Source organism: Triturus cristatus, chromosome 10 (assembly GCF_964204655.1).
Source record: "Triturus cristatus chromosome 10, aTriCri1.1, whole genome shotgun sequence".
NCBI lineage: Eukaryota > Metazoa > Chordata > Amphibia > Caudata > Salamandridae > Triturus > Triturus cristatus.
This window is the reverse complement of record NC_140593.1, coordinates 119197933-119221198: the sequence shown is the minus strand read 5'-3', so window position 1 is coordinate 119221198 and position 23266 is coordinate 119197933. Positions and strand designations below refer to the sequence as shown.

Here is a 23266-nt window from a genome sequence, read left to right as displayed (position 1 = left end):
ACAGCGTAAAGTCTTTGCGTGCTTCAAGTTAAACCTTGATTTGCTCAAATTCTTCCTGACATTTGTCATTCCCCTCCAACACCACCCCTCTTCTCAACAAACATTGCAGGCATTCAATTTTGGCAGTATAATTCAGTTTACATTGTAAAACTCGCATACACCGAGAAATAAAAAGATCCGTTTCCTTACTACGAGGACAAGGTGCTTGGACAACAGCCTCAATGAGGCCAGGAGGTGGCTCAACTCCATACTGCGACATGAGATACACATATTGTCTATGGACAAAACTCAGAAGAAAAAAAAAATTCTGCTTGTTTGCAACAATCCACACTTTTTGTAGTCTACTCAACACTAAGGTTTTGTCATGCTCTTCACTCATTTACCCTAGACCAATATATTATATTGGAAAACCAGTGTTTTCCACCCCTTTCAACACTTTCTCCATGATACGCTGAAAAACAGCTGCTGCTGAGGTCCAACCACATGGCACTCTCTAAAATTGGAAAGTACCCACAGGAGATACAAATGCAGTAAGATGCCACAAACTGGCATCTAACTCGGCTTGGTGGTAGGCAGACGCTAAGTCGATCTTAGAGATATTATGTCATCTGTTCTCGGTAAAAGATGAGAACCCACCCCTATTTAGTGAATTCTGTAGGTCCACACATACTTTCAAACCTCCATTTGTTTCCATGCTACCACCAAAGGCGAAAGCCATAAGGATAACTTGTTAGGCTAAATTACTCCTGCCTCACACATCCTCCTCAATTCATCAGTTAGTTTGTCTCTCAAACGATATGTCACGTTATGCAATTTATTTTTAACAGGAGTGACCTGATCCTTAACTTTGACCATGTATTTGAAACCTTTGATACACCCACGTTTTTAAGTAAAGACATGCTTAACATGTTAACCCAAACTCCTGCCACACTTTATCTCTTGTCACTCACAAGGGAAACTTGTTCTCTGGATCATGTTCTAAATTTAATTCCAAACAATCCTTTGTGGTACCATTTCAAAGTATTACAATCTTTCTTGGCCACATACACTTTATGAAAATGCACCGATCTTTGAACTTCAAATGAATTTCAAAATACCCTCGTAACTCTATACTTCAAGCTGCTTATCAACCCACATTTGAGCAAATAACTACTTATAGTAGATTCAGGTGCGTGCATGACCATGCTAACAGTTGTACATCTTTACCATCCAAATTAATGACCATATATGAATCTACACATTTAACTGACTCATCCTTCACCACTAACACCAAATCACTCATTGAACTAATGAAATCCGCGCTACTTTCATCCTTCATGTAATTGTTGTAAACAATATAAATGTTATCCTTAGATAAGCATACTTTTGCTAGGTACCCTTGTTTATCACATTTGCGGCATGATGCATTCCTTGCAGGAAATAAACGTCAATTTGGGTAATCTGAAGGAAACTCACATTATGAACAATTTCATTTTTGAAAATTGCTCTTTCTACTTCATATAGTACTACATTTTTGTTGAATTTACTTTAACTGTTTATTGTGCTGTTCCTTAATTGCCCCCACAGCCACTTTATCAGTCTTCACCAACTCTTTAGATGCCACTTATGACAGTTCAAAACTTTTGTTTATACTAATAGTTTCTTGTAACGAAGAATTTTTCAAAGTGTGTAGCTTCTCTTGCACTTTAGCTCTCCAACTAACAATTTGATATCGTATAAATTGCATGGTAAACGTTTCAAACTCGCATTCAGACGTCAATATGCGAACAACTGCTACATATGCATCAATGCTTTTATCAGATTGCTGTTCCCTAGTAAAGAATGTTTGTCTTGACACCAAAATACTGCCCTGTACATCAATCCGTTTCTCTAATTTGGCCATAGCCTCTTGAAACTCATCTCCTTCATCAATTTCTAATGGTGGTAAATGCACGGGAACAGCTTGCCCCTCAAATCCTATATTAGATTCTAGAATATATATTTTCAGTTCTGTTTCCATCCACTGCCCCCAAATATTTTATGAACGCCCTGTACCATACTTTTCACCTGACTGGTGGTCTCCTGGAAGCTGTAAAAATGGTGGTGGTGGATGTACATTCTGCATGTTGTCCATTTGCAAAAATTAGTCTTACTAAATGAAAATGCTACTCTACTAAATACAGGGAAAAAATTAAAATGTAACTGCACTTCAAAATACCCTTTGTGTATTGCACACACTAAAATTCATGCCTCTTAGGTTTTTTTTTTTTTTTGAGAAACATGTGAACCTTACTACCCTAGATGATAGAGATTTTGCAATATAACATCACAAAGTTCACACAGCATGTACAGGAAATGTGTTTACTACTATGATGTGGTTGCTAGTGTAGCCAGCATAGAAGTGAATAATAATACAACTCCCATTATAGGACCTTGAAGTAAAAATGTGTGCAAACATAAGATGAGCATCATACCCATACTTAGTCTGCAGGCCCCAAATGGCAATGGCCACACAGCTACAAAATAAATAAAAAGGTAAAATATTCCCAGCTACTGCTCGATCTACAATACGCTTACGTCCAAGCCCTGACACTTGCCCTGCTGAAGAGGTTTTGTTGTCAAACGACTCGCTTTGTTCTTCTGACAAACTAACAACTTACTCTCTCATCACCTCAGAATGTACTGTTTCCTGCGCTCAATAGAACGTTCTACTATGCAGGTTTACAGCACTGACATTGTCCTGAGCGGACGTTGCTCTACACGATGCATTCCAAGGTGTGCTACCTTAAATCAACACCAGGACCAACGTTGCTCTACTGACGTTGCGCTCCACAAAGACCCAATGATGCGATCCACAATGCATTTCATAGACGTACCTCTATGGACGTTGTGCTCCATACGGTCCCAATAATGTGTTTCACGATATACACATCACATCTACATACAGCCAATGAACTGACAATGATTTAGTCTAGGATGGACGTCACACTCCACAACAGATTAATGATACGTTCCACATCATGTAATCTAACTGCTTTTCTTCACGCTGCTGACGTCCCCATTCAATCCGCCGCACCATACCAGAGAGCACAAATAAGCTCATCAGTGCTGGAAAGGATCACACACCCTCAGTCACATAACGCAGGTAATTTCAAATTGCTCCAACAGCTCACAAGATTCTTGCACAAAATATTGATCAGCCAGCATTGTCTTAAATATGCCCAAATTCAGTAAGCTTGTACATAATAGCTGGATGATATTCAGTAACACGTGGGGGAATTTGGAACCAATTAGTCTCAAATTGTTGTAGTAAAAAAAACATAGGCAGAAGTTGCATGAGGCACGTTTATTTGGCTTGCAACTCCACAGCTCCCTGAAGACTAACCAACCTCCACTCTATAGTTAAACATGTAAATTCCACTGTAGAACCACTTATGTCACAATGGGTGACAAGGCTAATCTTAACCATAGAGTATAACATACATCATCAGTACAGGATCCAGAGAAGATGTCTCTGAAAGACCAAAAGGAGCTCAGCTTGCTTCTTCTCTGTGCCTCTTTCTTTGTGAGAAGTGTTCTTTTTCCGGAGGAGAGGATACTACCACTTGAGAATCTGCTGAATAAACTGAATGGAAAGTCTAAGGTGTTATTTACCACTCCTTTCCACTTGTGATTGTACATTTTCACTTTGTTTCTCCAACATGGATGGTCATGTGGTCAACAGAGTCTGGTGTGTCCTCGACGGGGCAGTGTTTGACACTGACATCTTTGTTAGGTTCAGAGTCGATGAGTGGCATGGTCTCTAACACCATGTCATAGAAATGGAAATGCTGATATATCCTTCGATGGTAAGCAAGTCAGAGCAGATGTTTGCAATGATGACGCCGGTGATAGACATCTGTCTACAGTGGCGTCAGGAATGATGACATTTTCCACTGCCACCTGATCTCTCCCTGCACATTCCTTTCTGGTTGAATTTATCAGGAGGTGGTGAGTAGAGTGAGGCAAGTTGCAAGACCAACCTTTCAAGTCTGTTTCTTTTGCTCTTTTTCTGCCTTAGTCTCTCTAAACACACCTTTTAATCTGATGGGGTCTCTGTCATCCGAGGTTCTTTTTTACATTCTCTTGCAGATTTCACATTAAGATATAGAATGAGAGTTAGACAAACCACATTCACTTTGTAGGCGTCAGTTACAGCCTTCTTACTCCTACATGAAGGACACCAGTAAAAATTAAAAAATGAAAGGACTTAAAAATTCAATGAGACACTGAGGAAAAAATAGTTACATTATTACATTTAACTGCAGACGATCAAAGGCATCGAGTGAAGTAGGTCATCTTCTTTTCCTTACAGAAAAAGAGAGGATACTTGACGTAATATGAAACTTCATCAGATGTTCGGTGATCCTTCTCATGAGCTGGCAAAAAAGAGTTAACACTGCATTCTAGGGAGGGGTGCCTCCTGGGTTCCTAAAGAGACAGGCTCTTTTTTTCCTTTGTGTTCGATGTATCCTCTGCATTTTTGCCTCCATGTTCTCTGACTGGTTTCATGGCATGTAAATGTCGTAATGCAGTTCTATGAGGACAATCCGGAATGTTATGTTAAAACTTTATAAAAGAATGAGGTCTCTGTTAGACTTGAACTTCACAGATTTGCATGTTAAGTCATGGACAAGGAGATTCAACATTGGTGATGAGACAGCCACTCAAATATTATATTTTATTGCTGGCACAGTTAATGACAATACTTCAAAATACTTTTCCGATGATTCTTTCTGAAGGTGGAAAGATGAAGACTGAGTAGCAATAGATGCAACACCAGCACCGCTTTAAGATGAAAGCAGGAGGTGCAAAAAAGCCTTAGACACAGGGACGTCTTGCTTCTGGGACAAATCTTCTATAGGGTATGATAATATTTGATTCAAGATTACTCAGGTTGCCAACTTTCCATTTGTTTACAGAATATGAGGCCACTGAATGATAACATCTCGCTGATTTGTCACCTAAAAGGCTGCACAAAGGGTTAGCACCAACATTCTTTCTCGGTCTCTTAATGTCTTGATAAAGGAGGTATGGAAATGTCACATTTCAATGGACTGACTTGAATAGAGGCAGCAGAAGTGGTTATGAGGATACCCCCAAAAGTTTGTTTTCCCCGCCTGTCTCTGGGGTCCTAAAAGGAGCCTTCTTGGAAACCAAAAAGACTTGTTATTTTGCAGAGACCCCTATGATCCTATATATGGTCATAATATAACCATATACAGAAGAAAAGCGAGCAGTAATTCAATGCTGGATTCACAAACTTTAGGCTAAAATGTTTATCGCAGGGGTTCACTCTTACAATACTTTCAAATCTTAATGGTTCAGCCACAGTCTCTATTATCTTAATTTATTCTGTCATTCATCAGAATGCAAATGACCTTTAAGACAAGAACAGAATGCAAATGAACAAACTTAAAAGTGCGCCCTCATGGTCTGCAAAGGAGATGTATGAAGCTAAATGAGATGGGAATTTTTGCACGATAAACAGTCTTTGTTCTTCAATGAAAAATGCACCAGCAAGGATAATCTATTTTGAGTGTTTGCCCTACAAAATAGGAAAAACAACAATTGATGGACAGAATGCAGAATAATGGCATACATTCACCCCTGTACAGAGATCTGGGCCAAAATCCATCGTTTTTTTGCTCACCGTGCCATTCCAGTTTGAACCCAGCCATATGCAAATCAGTCTTGACCCTGTGCCCAATGGGAACAGTCCAGCCCGAACTGCCAGGCAAGGTCCTCCCTGGACTGGAAACATGCATCCTAGGACCGGTTTCCAGGATGCTTGTTTCCGGTCCAGGGAGGACCTGGCTTGGCAGTTCGGGCTGGACTGTTCCCACAAGGAACAGGGTCAAGACTGATTTGCATATGGCTGGGTCTAATCTGGGGTGGTGTGGTGAGCTAAAGAATGATGTATTTACCCAGACCCTTGTGACTGGGGGTGAGTGTTTGCATTGTCCAGCATTCAGTCCATCAATTGTTTCTTTTGCATATGTCGCCCTAAGTGAGAAGGGTATGCCCAGACGTGGGGTCCCGTGCTCACTACATCACTGGATCCAAGCTAGCCTGGCTGATGAAGGGTGATGCCCTGAAACCAGTCCCAGAATGCTTGTTTCTGGTGCAGGGAGGACCTGGCTTGGCAGTTCGGGCTAAACTGTTCCCACAAGGAACAGGGTCAAGAGTGATTTGCATATGGCTGGGTCCCAACTGGGGTGTTGTGGTGAGCAAAAGAATGATGATTTACCCAGATCCTTGTGCGTGGGGGTGAATGTTAGCATTGTCCAGCATTCCGTCCATCAATTGTTTCTTTTGCATATGCCCTACAAAATAGACCATAGGACAGGCATCACCTTACTCCACTGCTGATCCCAAAAGGGTTGAGATGTAGGCCCCCATTGTCCAAAGACTACCAGACAACACAGGCAAGAGTAGGTGGTGAAATTAGTCAATCATTGTAGAAAGTACCAAACTCCAGGAGCAGTAACAATGATTGTGCCATTCACATGATTACCTGATTAAATTTTTTATGTTGAAGAAAACTACTTGAGGATTTCATCGAAAGAATATAACAGATACGGTTCAGTTGCTAAATGAAAACTTTTAGCATATATGTAGGTCATTCTGAAGTTAATGTGTGTGTTAATTTTGGTTGTCTCACAAAGTATGGTTATGTATCCAGTTCAATCTGCCAGTATCATAACTCTGCTGTACTATATTCAATTCTTTTTACCACCACATTCCATTTTGCCTCCCATTTTCCTTTGCAATCAAATTAAATTGATGGACACTTCAACCTTGCTCAAATCCCAAAAGGCAAACCTAAAAATACATAGTCTGGAGGGTCTCAGTTTCAGCGACTGGTAATGTGCATAGTGTTTGGTTTAACTTTTGTAAAACAAGACAAAACATAACATCTCTGAATACAATAAAATTAACGTTAAAAAAATAATTGATACCAAAGTATTTGCCATTGTAAAAGCAATTTAGTAACAAAAGCCTAAGCTGAATCACAATTCTATTCTGTGCCATCTGACTCAAGAAGCAATGCAAACATGCCATTCTTGTGGCCTTCCATTGGCACCACATTATAGAGAAAACTTCAGTGTGTATGCTCTATCTGATGCTAAAGAGTGTTGTCTCCACAAATAGTATAGTAATACTGCATTTGTTAACCCCATCCATAATCTGCTGGTTGCAGCTTAAATAGGACATCTTTCCCTCTCCATAAATGTGTTGCTGCTTCTGCTGCTCCTTTGCCTAGGACCTTAGATCTGTTTCATGGTGCCCTAATGTTGCTTAGACTATGCAGTGCAACCTTCCCAAATCTAAATAAGTGAAGTATATTTTCAGTGAGCAATGCACCAATCATCTACCATTGCACTATGAAGCTGTTGAAGTAATTTCAAAGGACAGGGCGGAAGGAGAGGCAAACAAGGACGACGTGGCAACAGACGAATACAGTGGGAGGAAGACAGAACCGGAATGAATACAAGGAGCAACACCAGAGGACAACAACAGCCACATCCAGGGACAAGCACGATGATGGACTAATTGTGAACCTCACTGATATTACCCTAACCACAGATGAGATCGCTATCTTGGAGAAGGGTCTTGGATTTGTTCCAACTACCTACTTGGATAAGTTCCAATTGAGATGTGAATAGGGAGAATTCTTTAGAAAAATCAGGCTTAAGACGTTTTTTCTAAATAAAGGACTCCCAAATGACGACAACTACACTGACCTCAGACTCAAATCAACCTTCTTTCCTCCATTAACCATGATGCCCCCGGAGGTACTTGCTTTTGAAGAGGCAGTAGTTAAAAAAAGTAGAAGAGCTTCAACCCAAGAAGAAAATATTTAACAACCTGAGCACAAAGGAACGAACCGCTCTTGAAAAATTGAAAAACAGAATGGATATAATTATAAAGCCGGCCGACAAAGGCGGAGCAACAGCAATCCAAAGCACAAATGCCTATAGAACTGCATGTTTCACCCTCTTGGCTGACAACAGATTCTACAAAATGATTAACTGAGACCCTACTCAAAGACTATCACAACACTAACTACAGATGCATTGGAAAAAAGTTGGATCTCCAAAAAAGAACGCGATTTCCTTAACCAAGAAAATCCACGAACACCTTTGTTCTATACGATTCCTAAAATTCATAAAGGAAAAATACCTCCTCCAGGCAGACCCATTGTCTCGGGAATAGGATCAATTCTGGAACCACTGTCCAAATATACAGACTGGTTTTTACATCCACTGGTCACACATAAAATCCTACGTACAATATACCAAACATCTCCTCAATCTTTTGACCAACATTGAGTATGACCCACAGAAAAACATCTTAGTGTGCCTCGATGTGGAGGCATTGTATACTAGTATACCCCAGACTGAGAGCGTTGAAGTCATAGAAGATGTCCTCAAAAATGAAGACTGGCATTGGTCAGCTCCGATCGAATGGGTAATCACCTTAATGCGCCTGGCACTTACAGAGAACATCAAGTTTGAGAATCAAATGTATTTACAAATCCATGGTACTTCTATGGGGAGCACCTTTGCTCCTAGCATTGCTTGCCTGTATACGAGCCACTTTGAGGACCGGCATATATGGACTATGAATCCATATACCAATAACATATGTAAATGGCATCGATACATCGATGATATCCTGCTAATTTAGAAGGGCGACGATCAGACCCTAGGACAATTCACAGACTGGATCAATGGGTTAAAACCACATCTACGTTTCACCATGAACATGAACAGAAAAGTAATCAACTTTTTAGACATCAATATAAATGCCAAGGACTGAACACTAAAAAGTTCCCTATACACAAAAACCACTGAAAGGAACAGCTTGTTAAGATTTGACAGTGCTCATCCTCGCACCCTCAGAGAAAACCTTCCGGTGGGACAGTTCGTACGAATCCGGAGGAACTGTTCAGATCTCCAAGATTATAAAAATGAAGCACACATATTAACAGAGTAACTGAAACAGAAGGATTACCCTGTGAAAGTTATCGAAAAAGCCAAGAAGAGAGCACTTAACACCCCAAGAGAGGCCCTTCTTGATACTCACGAACGGACACAAACAGAACAGATGATTTGTGTCACTACATTTAATTCATCTTCCAATGAGGTGAAAAAAATCATTAACAAAAAGTGGTCCATCCTCACATATAAAAAAATGAACATATGATAAGCCTATGTTCTCATTCAGAAAGAATAGAAGCTTAAAAGACACGTTAGTACACACAGACACACAAACCGAGGAATGAGACCCAAATGACACTCTAGAACAATCCCCTGGTCAGGGGCCACTTTCCATGTGGATCATGTGTGGTATGCGAGTTCACCGAACACACAAAAAACTTACACCTAGGGTTACACACACCCTGGGAACAGAGATCGCATACGAATTGTAGTTCGGAATCAGTCATTTACCTCATTAAATGTCCATGAAATCTGACTTGTATAGGCATGACAAGTCGCAAGGTGAAGGTTCGTATTAGCGAACACAGGAGCACAATCAGACGTGCCATTACAGCAACAAGACTTACAGCACACTTTAAGGAACATCAACATAAAGACACCGACATATGGTGGACAGTGATTGAAAAGGTTATGGGTAGCGGCAACCTACAAAAGAAACTCCTGGATAGAGAACAACGCTGGGTGTACCGCTTAAAAACCCATGAAAACAGTCTCAACGACTGTATTCCTTGGAGCCCAATAAATAAATAAGTGGCAGTTTATTTATTAGGAAATTACATTCTCCACTGGGAGTCTTTTTGAAAATCTGTTCTTGGTCTACATTGATGATATGTTCTGGTGATATACTAACCTCTGAAAAGACTCAACCTTTCAGAAATCTGTGGCATTTTTTCCTATAATGTGTTCGACATGCAGAACGTGAAAAAAACATTAAGAGAACTTCATTCTCCAATCCAACTTGGTCTTGCCTTTGCCCCTAACTATAGTGAACTATGCGATCTGTCCCCCCTTTTTCAATAGAAGTTTCCTTTGATAAGGGTTCTTCCATGTGACTCAACGCCACATATATAACTCGGTAGCATACCGTTATGGGGAACACACACGTATTTCATGCGTTTCATAATGTTTCACCAGATGAGGGATCTCTAATATAAAAGTTATCTTACAGCCCTCAGTGCGCTATATCCAGTTGCACACTGATGGCGCAATCACTACTACCCCTTTGGTACGCACTCCCGCACCGTACCATAACTGTAAGAGCATTACATTGACTGCAGCCCCATTTTTTACATCCCTCAATGTGCTTTATTTAAACACATCTTTTGCACATTGCTTTCATGCCAGTCCCCACGTCACTCACACGTGTAAAACTCAGCTCGAACTACAAATCCTGGTTTTTTTAGTGTACACAAATCGGCACGTAACATAATTTTGACATCACTTCCCATCACCCGGGCAGGGGCGTGTCTGTTTCTCCACTTCCCGCGCTCCATAACAAAGATAAAAAAACGCTATCCTCATTAGTCCTCTACACAAGCCGAGGACCGGTACCCTAGTAGGTGAGAGAAGCGGGGCGAGATCTTGAATCTAAGTAAGTGTTTGTAGGCACTTACAATGCCTATTCGAACGCACTCGTGAGGTGCTGAATCGCTTCCTTGTAAGCTTCACTTCTCATAGTCTTTCATCTCTTCCCCTTACGATCTTTCATCTCACCCTTTCAACTGGCGACAATCTCAGGACCGCCCACAGTTTCCTACCGGTCCTGTGTGACACTCGTACCCACCAACAGCAGGGTAAGATTACGAATAGATGTGGTTGGCTGTGTAGACTAGCTGAATATATGAAGGATGCATGCATACACGTTACAGACCAGTTTTATTGTGTGTAAAACCAGCACTATTCTGAGGAAAATACGCGGTGGTGTTTTTAATAAGTGACTGGCACCTGGTGCACACTTTGATATATACATTGACTAACACGCAGTTAGTGTTAGCATGCAAATAAAATCGCCACTTCACAAATACCTGTCACATAGAATCAGTGTGTTACAGATGACGAGATGAGAGGCACAAGAGGGGATGAGACTGTCGACACTAGCATGCACATGATTATGGCATGCTCATATGTCTGGTCTCCACTTCGCACAAAAATAGTATTAAGCACACCAGTATTTTAATATAACTTGTAATGTTAAATGTTGTCTGTCGCATTTCTTTGTTCTTACTTTTACAGATGGATGTTAACAGCTAACAAATACATTTACAGTTACACATACACGAGGAGTAGCTACTCTGCCCTCGCATCACAGATAGGGACAACCCCCCTCCTGTCCAATCATTCAGAGGGGCCAACCCTTTGCCCTGAAGTCCAGGACCTAGATGTCCACCCAGGACTGAAACATGTTGGCACCAGGGTCCTAGGACCATAACACTCCTACAGACCTGTTTTTTTTTTTTTTTTTTTTTTACAATTTTTAATAACCCAGACAGACCCAAGAATAAAGGGACACCTGGGGTCTGCTTGAGGTTTCCTAATCTTTAAGCCCCCCTGACCTTCATTTATCATAAGAGCTCCCAATACTCTGGTCGAGCCCACCCCAACTTGTAGGAGTCGGGGTGACCCGATGATGAAGCATGACACCACTAGGGTGTGTGAGGGTAACTAAATGAATGCTTAGGTCCCCCCCCCCCCACATGTATGGTTGAGTTGGGTACAACCTCCCACTAGAGAGGCTCTTGATAGTCTCTTCCTTCCCATATTTTTGGCCATAATGGTTTGTTTTTTCCATGTGAAGTTAGTCAACTAAACCCCACTGACCACTAGTTGGTCTTTTGTGATAAGTAATTTCAAAACCACAGCTTGAGAAAAAGTAAATCTACCAAACGCAAAGAACACAGGATTGCCATAAAGCTATTGTTCTGAAATGCAGGCTACGGTTCAGTTATTACATCTTCAGCTTCCTAAGTAAGTCTATACTTCCCAAAACAGCAATATAGGCTAAAAAGTATAAAAATATTACCCATCATGATTGTACGACGCTAAAACCACGCTGGGGCTTGAATAAGCATTACTCGTTACCCAAGTACAATGCACAGCAAACATCATCAGCAGCATCAGCATCAGCATGGTAACAATACTCTTGATATTTGGACCAAGTCCTTCTTCGGTTTTCTCCTGTTCGGACACATGTTTCCTCACTTTACCAGCCTGTGAAAACAACAATGTTCTTATCAATACAAAAAACGTTATGTTATATAAACCTACCCTTTCAAACAGAACCAGTCACATCATTATAAAACCAAAAAGTATTCCATGGTATACAACCAATGAATCAAAATAACCATCAATTTAACTTAAATCATATAAGAGCATTAAAAAAAAAAATTCAAGATCACTTAAAATATTTTAAAAACAAAATATTACAATTCATGAATAAGAATGGAACACCGCCACATGGAACCAGACATTATAGCCATCTAAAAACTGAAAATACAGTACAGCAGGCCTCACTTGCATAAAATTGGCAAAAGTAGGGGACAAATATACTTAAAACGTAAAGTAGCTCATTTGAGACAAATAAAAATAATGTGAAAAGTTTCCAGTGCAACGGTCATTTCACGTGTGCAAAGCAGATCTGTAGGTTTGTGCCACCCCCTACAAGTTGTGGAAGCAAATTCGGGCGAAAGTATGTTAAAAGTCATCTGTGCAGAACTAGCACATGCAGCGTTAAATACAGTTCAGTTTTACTTGGGGATTTCACCATTGCATAATGTGTGCACAAACTTTTAGACAATGAATGTATAACCATTTTTCTTTAAAATGTGCACAAAATGACTCCTTCACTCATACGACAGATGATTTGGAGATCAACCTTGGGTCAGTAGATAGTTTTGGCCAGCTGAGATCCCCCAAAATGCCTTTGACATATTGCACCCATGGTACCCGACGACAATGGTCCAGACCAAGGCAATCTCTTACGATCTTCCTATTGAATTCCAAATCGCTTTTCAGCTAAACCGAGAACCACAATTATAAGGGGCAGATCTGTATAAAATCAGAGCTAAACCCTACATGCAATTCATCAGGCACAATCTGAGAGTACACTTTGGGGGATCCTCAGAATCCTGAAGAATTTGTCATCTGTAACTTGTATAGGGTGACACGGCTTATATCACCCTACCTCAGCTACAAATGACACTGTTAACCCACATTGAGCTTAATAAAGGTCCATTATAGACTTAATTTTAACATAACCTAGGCACATAGACAATACATAAATACTATGCGCTATCCTATTGAAGGACTGCACATTTGCACGTATCAATGGGTCCCAATTCATTTCGCAATGTAACAAAATGCCAAACTAACAAAATGTATCCGCTTTATTGATGTCATGACCATTAATTGAATTTAACAGTTTAGTTTTAGCATATTTTGGCCCCAGACCAGAACCTATGGTATATGATTTTGGATAATTTTCAAACCCAAATTCTCCATAAAATCGGTCTAGCAGAAACTGAGGGCATTTTGCTGTATGTGCTACAAGTACAGTATCATCCACATAGTTATGCTGGGACCAGTCTGTCCCAATCATTGGGACATCGTTACAATGTTCCCCTAAAAACTGCTCTAATAAAAAGCATTGGAGCCAATATGTAGCCCTGAAAGACTTACCTACCCAGCTTAAAGTGCGTGGTGCATTCTCCATTGGGTCCGAATCTTAGATGCTTCAAGCCCCGCATGCACATCATGCAGAAAGGTTACACGAGACATCATCTACCCCTCATGGCCCCCAGCATAGCCCAGAGCTTTGATCTGTATACTGTATCAAAAGCTGTGCTGAGGTCCATGAAGGCCAGATGAATGGTTTCCTTCTTAATGTACAAGTTACTTACCTTCGGTAACGATGTATCTGGTAGAGACAATTCTAGCCGCAGATTCCTTAACGTAGAATTATCCCCAGGCGCGAGACTGGATCCGGAAACTGTCTTGCCCAGCATCTCTGCGCGCCGGGGGGGGGCGGTACCACGCGACTCCTCCCCGTCTTCCGCGGGCATGATGTCAGCGAGGTCACATAAGCCCCACCCCGGCGCGCTGACATCAGTTTGCTTCAGAGAACATTTTCGCGCCACAACGCAGAGCCATCACGACAAAACTGAGGAGAACAGGAGAAAGAAAGAGAGAGAGAGAGAGAGAAAGAGAGAGAGAAAGAGAGAGAGAGAAAGAGAGAGAGAAAGAGAGAGAGAAAGAGAGAGAGAGAGAGAGAGAGAGAGAGAGAGAGAGAGAGAGAGAGAGAGAGAGAGAGAGAGAGAAAGAGAAAGAGAGAGAGAAAGAGAGAGAGAAAGAGAAAGAGAAAGAGAGAGAGAGAGAGAGAAAGAGAAAGAGAGAAAGAGAGAAAGAGAGAGAGAAAGAGAGAGAAAGAGAGAGAAAGAGAGAGAAAGAGAGAGAAAGAGAGAGAAAGAGAGAGACTGCAACCACAAACCACACAGTGAAGGGCCACAAGCCCGGAACAGAGAAGCAACAGCAACCACACCCCCAGACTACACTGTCAAGGAGCAGGAGGCCAAAGGACAGGCAAATGAATCCCCAACGTAGAGGACGGCAAGGGGATCAGAAACTAACCACACAGAGGGAGAAGAGCAAAAGTAGGCCCCCCTACATTGGAGAAAAAAACAGATGCAGGGATGTCTGACCGGAAGAAAACGAAGAGGACACCCACAGAAGACAAGCCACCCAGAGGGAGGTGAGCGCAGAAAACCTAGCTGAGGTTCCTCGCAGAACGGGGAGGAAGAGCGGGTCGTGAAGGAATCTGCGGCTAGAATGGTCTCTACCAGATACATCGTTACCAAAGGTAAGTAACTTGTACATTTGATAGAGATACTAGCCGCAGATTCCTTAACGTAGAATAGATACCCTAGCCATACCCAGAAAGGAGGAGGGCCTGCGAGCAAGCCTCTCCACCAAGAGAGACACAGGGCCCCAGCAGGGGACATGTCACAGGAACAAAAAGGGAAAGGCCAGGATAGCCTAAGCCCAACCAAGGGGGAACCGCCCCAACACCCCACAGGGGCAGACAGCACTCGAAAAGCCTCAAGGAACACAAGGACCACCTCAAACCCCAAGGAGAAGAGGTAGAACCGGAGGCAGGGCCCACCGTAAGAAGTACATAGATAGTGATAGAAAATAGCTGAACACAACTTGGCCGCTAGCAGTGGACAAGGCCAGAACGGCTTCATCGCCAATAGCGCCGGCCGAAGAAGAAAGGCACAGTTGCACAAAGCCCCAGCAGAACCAGAGGCAGGGGCACAAGGGAACACATCAAAGGCCACAACGGTGGGGTAGAACAAGCAGGCCTGCAAGGACATGCGCAGTCAGCAGCATGCAACACCACGGAATAGCGCGCCCAGAACAAGCCAGACGCCAGCCGAAGGCAGAGGCCAGGGAGGGCCAGGACACACCCCAAAGGAGGGGCCGGTCCAGAAACACTAACAGACCCACGAAAGAAGTGGAACCAGGCAGAAAGAGAGAAAGAGACAGAGGGCAGACGAGTCGTCCACCGGAACACAGAAGCCAAGGAAAGCCAGTCCCTCTGGAACACCAGACATAGGACAAAGCCCAAACACCGGACAGAAGTGCGCAATCGCCACAACATGATGCCACAGACAGCAGGCCAGACTGGTCTAGCGACGTAGCGAACAGGAGAAGGATGAACCTGGGCGCAACGCAAGCTGCCTCAAGACAACTGGCAAGAAGATCGCACCTGCGACATACCGTGATGCCACAGTGAGCAAGGAGCCCAAAAAGGGCAACCCCACCTCCCCAGCACATGACAGAGCTATGTAATAGCTACAATTACCCCACATAGGGCATTTTATGTCCCAAGAAAACATGGGAACACTTCTTAGGAAAAAATCTCTGCAGCAGAGGACAAACAAAAAGACCTGCAGGAAAAACCACAGACAGCATGCCAATCAGCCAATAAAGAAGACACAGAAGGCCTAATCACAGGACCTACACAGCTTTACCAACAGCCAAAACCACACGTCAAAAAAGGGTCAGACCAGCAGCCAACAGTACCGAAGGGCCAACTGAAGGACCCTGAAGGCACACCAACCAGATGGAACACGCAACCGCGGCTATCAAACACTAGACCCCAGAAAAACAAGGGGAGAACACCTCCCAGAGCACAACAGAGGAGCGACATCCAGGTTTACTGAGGGGGAGGGGGAGGTGGAGGTGGAGGAGGAGGAGGAGGAGGAGGACGACGACGAAGCCCTGCAAGGAACCGCTGAATAGCAGAATCAGCCGGGGCATGAAACAAAAGAGTGCCATCAAAAGGGAGGCCAACCAGACGCTCCCGAACATTCTCGGGTAAGACGTTGTCCCTCAACCAAGCATGGCAACGGTGGACCACCGAAGAAGCCAGAGTGCGACCAAGAGCCTTAGAGACATCCAGGGCCGAGCGAAGAATAAACGCGGCCAGCTGCCGGCCATCCAACACATGGTGCCGCAGATCAGCGCAGGCACTGTCCTGAGAATCACGAGATAGAAGGGACTCTGCGGAATCCCAAAAGCAGGAAGTGGCTCTGGCCAACACGCAAAGTGTTTTGAGCGCCCGCAAGGCAGCACTGGAGGAAGCGAAGACGTTACGCCCCCCACAAATCCAACCACCCGGCCTCCCGTGACGAAGGAGACAACATCGAGGGCAAAGAAAAAAAGGCAGTCTGCAGAAGAGGGCCCCTGGTAGAAGGGTGGAAGGGAAGGCAGACAGGATCATGTGGAGCAGGACGGTGGCGGTGCCGAAGTGACTGGGGCACCGGGCCCCCTGTGGCAGGGCACCCCCAGGCTCCCAAGAGAGAATTATTAAGCGAAGCTTCGAAAGGAAGAAGCAGCTCCCGTCCACCAGAGCCCTGATGGAGAACCTCTAGCAAATTTTCCGCAGGGAAATGGGCAGCCGGGTCGTCAAAGCGCAAAATCCCAGCGGCCGTGGAGACCGCCCGCGCGAAGGCAGCTCTCGCCTCCATAGGGCAACGCGGAGGGGAGAGCAATTCTGCGTGGGAGATGGCTGTAAGCTAAGCCGGCCATCCCCCAGCCCAACCGGAGGGAGAAACGGCCAAGCGTGGACAGGAGAATGCTGGACAGATGAGTGGAGAGCCTGCGGCGCCTCAGGGGAGGACTGTGGGCGCGGCGGCAGCGACGAGGCCTCCTTGGAAAACGCCAGGGAAAAAGCCATGATGCGGCGTCCCGTCTCCGGAGAGGAAGATACAAAAAGTTGCCGAATCTCTGGAGAAGAGGGGGCCTCCGAAGACTAATCGACGACCCGACGCCGGCAGAGCATCGTGGAGTCCACCACAGGCGCCAGCTCGACGTAAACCGGCGCCGAAGGGGACACAGAGACGACCTCTACCACCCCTGGTGCAGCGGGGTAATGGGACGGGGTCGGGCCGGGGCAGCTAACGAACAACGCCAAAAAGGCGCAGACTCGACCTCAGATGAGGCAGCCGCCTGCGCGTAAAGATGAGGGGGGCCCGGGGACGCATCCCGGACCCTAGTCAGCCCCTGCGGCGTCAACTCGGCCTTGGACAAGGTCACCACCTGCCCAGAGGACCGAGGAGGACAGGAGGACTCGAGGACTCGCCACGAGTCCCAGCAACCTCACGCGACACCACAGGGGACACCCCCACCCCCCCCGAGGGTTTGCGGTGAGGCAGAGGCGCCGAAGGGGGGAACCCCGTAGGGCTGCACCCTGATGACAACACACCCCCGAAACCTGGAGCCGAACCGGTCGGTGCCGGAGCCGCCGGCGAAACCGCAGGACAAGCTGCGACACCTACCAACTGGCGAGCGATGCCCCTACGGCCTCGAGGAGGACGATGTCAGAAACGGAAGCGGCGATTCCTGGACCCTTCCGCGGGGGATGGGCGTGTCAACGACACCGACCTGGACATGAGGGGAAAGGAGCTTCATCCGGCACTCCCACCGGGACTTCGGCTTCATCTGCTAACAAGCCTCGCAGTCCGTGGAGTCATGGTGCTCCCCCAAACACCACATGCAAATGGGGTGAGGGTCCGTCGCCGACATATGGCGTGCGCAAGACGAGCAAGTCTTAAAACCTGAAGGCATTCGCACACTGCTCTCAAAAAGGAACGCAAAGCCTAAAAAGAGGGCCTGAAAACAGGCCAGGGACACGATCTGGATCCGCGGGGCACGCGGAAAAGTAGGAAACTGACGTTGGCGTGCCGGGGTGGGGCTTATGTGACCTCGCTGACGTCACGCCCGCGGAAGACGTCAGGGCGGAGTCGCGTGGTACCGCCCCCCGGCGCGCAGAGATGCTGGGCAAGAAAGTTTTCCGGGTCCAGTCTCACGCCTGGGGATAATTCTACGTTAAGGAATCTGCGGCTAGTAGTCTATCAGATTACAGTGTACTGATTGATTAATAAGTAAAGGTTCAGATTTTGTTAAACCGTTCCTCGCCCCGGTCTGAAGCCATATATTAAAGTATTTGTTAATGTTAAAGTATTTGTAGAGCGCATGGCTGCCCCAGCAATGGGGCGTCCCTGCGCTAAGATGAACACCAAGTGTGACGACAGAACAGAGGGGGGAAATTAGCCTTGGGTGAATAGCCATGTCTTCACCAGGCCTTCTGAAAGTAAGGTGGTCAGGGGTACTGCGGATGTGGATAGGGAGGGAGTTGCCGAGGACGGGAGCTAACCACCTAAAAGAACACCGCATGCTCTGGACCTATGTATCCGGGGGACTCTGGCCAGGAGCAAGTTTGCCGAGCGCAGCGAGCGTGTGGGAGCATAGATCGCTGAAAATTCTGGGGCCACTGTCCCCCAAAATTCTGTGGGTGATTCACAGCGTCTTGAATCGCACTCTCTGCTCAAGGGGCAGCCAGTGGAGTCGGCAGAGGAGGTTGGAGACAAGACAGTATTTAGGGAGGGCAACAATATCAAGAGCAGCTACATTCTGAACACGCTGCAGCCTTTTGACAGTGGATTTGTTGGCTCCCAAGAGAAGCACATTACAATAATAAAGTCTGGCAAGGACAGAGGACTGAATTATCAGTTGCTGAGTCTTGGAATCAAAGAGACCCAGTATAGGTCTATGGCCCCATAGTACGAAATATTTCCCTGCCACTGATTTGGCATGGGTCTCAATGGTGAGATCACTGTCCATCAATATGCCGAGATTTTTCACCACTGGTTTGAATTTGGGGGGAGCTCAGAGAGCAAGAGGTCACCATTCAATGCCCCGGAGATGGCAATCTCTGCCCACCAGAATGATCTCGGATTTGGACGAATTGAGCTGCAAATAGTTAGCAGCCATCCACTCCAAGATCGCAGCCAGGTCTTGTCTAAATTTCACCATATCCTGGCTGGGGTTGTTGGAAAAGGCAAACACCACCTGGGTGTCATCAGCGTATGACACCAGGGAGATGCCCCAGGTTTTGGCCAGCAGAGTCAGCGGTCTTACATATACATTGAATAGAGTAGGGCTCAGTGCTGAACCCTGGGGCACCCCACAGAGCAGTGGATGAGTGCGGGAGTGGAAAGAAGGGGCCGAGACTTCAAAGGTCCGATCTTCCAGGAAAGATGAGAACCAAGAGAGGGCCGGGCCCTTGACACCGATCTGCTCAAGACGAAGGAGCAGGTTCTCATGGGAGACCGTGTCAAAGACTGCACTCAGATCCAGCAAGATTAATGCTGTGGTTCTGCCGGCGTCCAAGGAGGTCCGCAGTTGTTCCGTGACAGCCAGCAGAGTGGACTCGTGCTGTGCTGAGGCTGGAATCCATTTTGAGAGATGTCAAGTATCGAATTAGCATCCAGGGGGACCACCTTCGTGTGCTTTCAAGGCTTAGGGACCGCCGCCGAGGACAGGGACAGATTTATTAGCTCCAAGCACTCAGGCAGGAGATACTGCTGATATTTCCGGAAGGCGTCTGGTTTCATAGGGTCAGCTGGGGATCCAGATTTCACTTTGATAAACAGGACTTCCATGGCTGGGGGGGGGGGGGGGGGGGGGGGGGTGACAATACAAGCGCGCAGGAGCATGCCGACAAGCGCTGGTCTGTGCCCCGAGGTCTGTCCCCCAGGTGGAAGCTACTGTAGATGTGTTCGACCTTCCCCAAAAAAGAATTTGGCCAGTGCTTCACATTGCAGACTCGAAGATATAGTGCTGTCAATGGCAGCAGAGGGCTTTGCCAAGCCCTTTAGAAGAGAGAAGATAGTTTTAGTTGGGTTATTGCTTGCAGTTATCTGGTTAGTATAATTTGCAGCCCCACTCTTGTGGACCAATTTATGGTAAGCCTTGATCGCATCTCTGTACTCTGTCTTAGCCAGAGGGTCATAGGATCGCCTTCAGGCACGCTCTAAGACCTTGCAATTTTTCCTGGCTAGGGTCAAAGGTTCATTAAACCAACCATTGGCCTGGGTGCTTTTAGTGTAGGTGAGTTTAAGCAGAATGTGTGAGTCCAGGACTTGGGTAATCCACCTCTGAAAAGGCACCAGGGCATTGTCCATATTGGCGGACCTCTCAGGAGGCTGGACGCTTAAGGCGGCCAGAAAGGCAGCCTGATCCAGCTTATGCCAAGGGTGCCTGAGGGAAGGAATGCGGCGAGGCTGTAGTTTAGGGCCCGCTAGTGACAGCTGCATCTGAATAAGGAAGTGATCTGTCCAAGGCATAGGAGGGGTGGCACCACCTCCAAAAACTGAAGATTGGAAGAAATTGGGTCCAGAAGATGGCCAGCTATATGTGTGGAACCAGGGACAAGTGGGACTTACTGGCATGCTGCCCATGAAGGCACAGATATCCGGGGTCTCCTGCAGCTCTAAGTGGAGATTCAAGTCCCCCACGATGTTAAAGTTGGCTGCCTGGATGTCCAATGGGGTAATGGAATTGGCAAGGGCTTCTCTAAAAGTAGCCGATGGGCTGGAAGGGTGGTAAATCAGAGAGCGTAAAATTGGCTGTAAGGGTGATTTTAAAGAGTGCTTTCGCTGTTGGCGATGTTTATGGGGGCAAGGCTGCAGGTGTAGGCGGCATTATATATAATAGCGATAAAAGATAAACTAGTGCAGGCGTGAGCTAATCTTGAAAGCACAGTGATTGCAGTAGGTGGGGCAGACCTATGGGAAGACTGCGATCCCCACATGCTGCTACAACTTGGAGAGCGATCAGAGCATCCCGTGAGTAGACTAATCGGTGGAGCCGAGAAGGGGCACATCATATTTGCGACATGATCTTTTTATTTTCTGCCCAATAAATGAATCGGTTAAACCAGGCCCTGCCAATGTCTCACTTCTACATCCAATAAACAAATAGGCCTATAATACTGATTCCACTTGATTCTCTTTTTTAACGATCGGCACAAGAACCCATTTTTACCAATTTTTGGACAGGGTGTGGCCTAAAGCTGGGGAACCGGGTTCGGGCCTCGACAGGGACGTTCAACATCCTGTGATTCTGGGCAAATCACAATCTCCCCATGCCTAACAAAAATGAATGGGTCCGTCTGCTATGCAACAGGTGCTCATTAAAAGCGCTCGGATACCTTTGGGTCGAGTTTGCGCTATATAACAACCCCCAAGAAATACGGTGGAATATGACATTGCGTTGCTGCATTCAAATGTTGGGTGACTATAGGGGCCCAAAGATCAACGCAGGATTTAACAAGCATTTGCAATGCAATGGGTCTCGCAGTTACACGAGTTAAAGCTATTGGCATTGTAAATGACAATGCCAATAGGCATTGTTATTTGCAATGTCAATAGCTCAAACTCGCGTAAATGCCAGACCTAATGCATTGCAAATGCTTGTTTGAATTTACACTCAGCCTAGGTATACACTTTCAACATGGAGTGTATTTATTCCCTGTACACGGACACCTCTATATATGAACTGCAGTTTCTTTTTACTGTCTCTCTTCCTCCACATGCACACCCTATGTCACCCCCGCCCCCACCCCCAGCGTGAGAGGGCCCGAGTGCAGCTGTCGCTCTCACCCTGCTGACCTGACCCCGGACTCGTCGGGGTAAGCACAGCACAATGGAGCGGTAGTTGTCATGGCACAGCACCGTTCAGCTCCAGGTCTCGTGCGGGGTAAAAACAAGGTGAGAATCGGAGTACTCACATCATCGAATAGCGTGCCCACGTTGGCAGTCACCAGCAGCATCCCGGTGCCCGAACATGCTCCCTTCACCGCCATCCTCCAGCAGACAAGTCGGGCAGCAGACGCGGGGAGCCCGAGCAGCGCAATCCGCAGTACACCGCGGCTCTCTCCAGGTGGGTGACCCCAAGGAGGGAGATCCCAGGAAGGGAGGGAGGCTCAAGGGGTAGGAGAACAGCCTGGGTGGTGCCAGATCATGGAGTAGAGCAGCTGCGGTGCCCGCGGGTAGGGTCTGTCTGCGGGTCGAGGCTCCGGCTGCCCCTAGACGTCCCCAGCCGTGAAGTGCCTCCCGGAGCCAGGAAAGTTCAGCCCGCTCCTGCACCCGCAGCAGCCTGCACATTCCCTGCTCATCATTGCAAGTTTCTCTGGTCGTCGCTGCTCCTCATCGGGGGAGGAGGAATGGGCTGTGGGGGCGGAGCCTGCCCTGCACCAAGGAGAGCCCTTCCGTGGGAAAAGAACAAGCACCGGGGGCGCGTGCGGCCCTCTGTGCACGCACTGAACGGATCCGGCCTTCGCGGAGCGCGCGCCCGCACACATCCAGGGACACCGGTATCCTTCCCCTGGAGGTAGTGCACGTGACGTCACCACAGCTCTTAAGGGCACTGGCAAAGAGCTCGAGGAATCCCATTAGTGTTTGCTACTCGGAGCCTCGAGAGACAGCACTGACCTGTTCTCCTCAGTCAGGTACTTCTCTTCCCGGAGCTGCACACCCCGATACAGCCTTAGCTTATGCAACAAGAGCTGGTAAGTGGGGCATGCTGTACGTTTAAAGCGCGCCGCGCTTGGAGCGCACGCGTGCATTTAAAAAAAAAAAAATTGCATGTTGTACATTTGAAGCGCGACGTGCTTGGAGCGCATTTTAAAAAAATTACATGAGGCTGGTGTTGCATGTTGTACATTTAAAGCGCGACGTGCTTGGAGCGCATTTAAAAAAAAAATTACATGAGGCTGGTGAGGACGAAAGTGAAACTGCTTGCTGGCTTGCGAGGGAAGGGGGACAGGAGATGTGCACGCCGCGTGGCTGTAAGCGCGTACACCAACTCAAATCCGCCGAGAGCCTGCGCGTGCCCATCTC

At 46.2% G+C, this 23266-nt stretch overlaps 1 protein-coding gene across 1 annotated transcript in view; it reads right to left on the bottom strand.

The window, feature by feature from the left end:
• STT3B (STT3 oligosaccharyltransferase complex catalytic subunit B) overlaps positions 1-23266 on the bottom strand; it is a 449914-nt gene that overhangs the window by 153532 nt on the left and 273116 nt on the right. The window contains exon 11 of the mRNA XM_085630572.1: positions 12046-12233. Coding sequence (XP_085486698.1) covers positions 12046-12233 — 188 coding nt within the window. The remainder of the gene's footprint in view (positions 1-12045; positions 12234-23266) is intronic.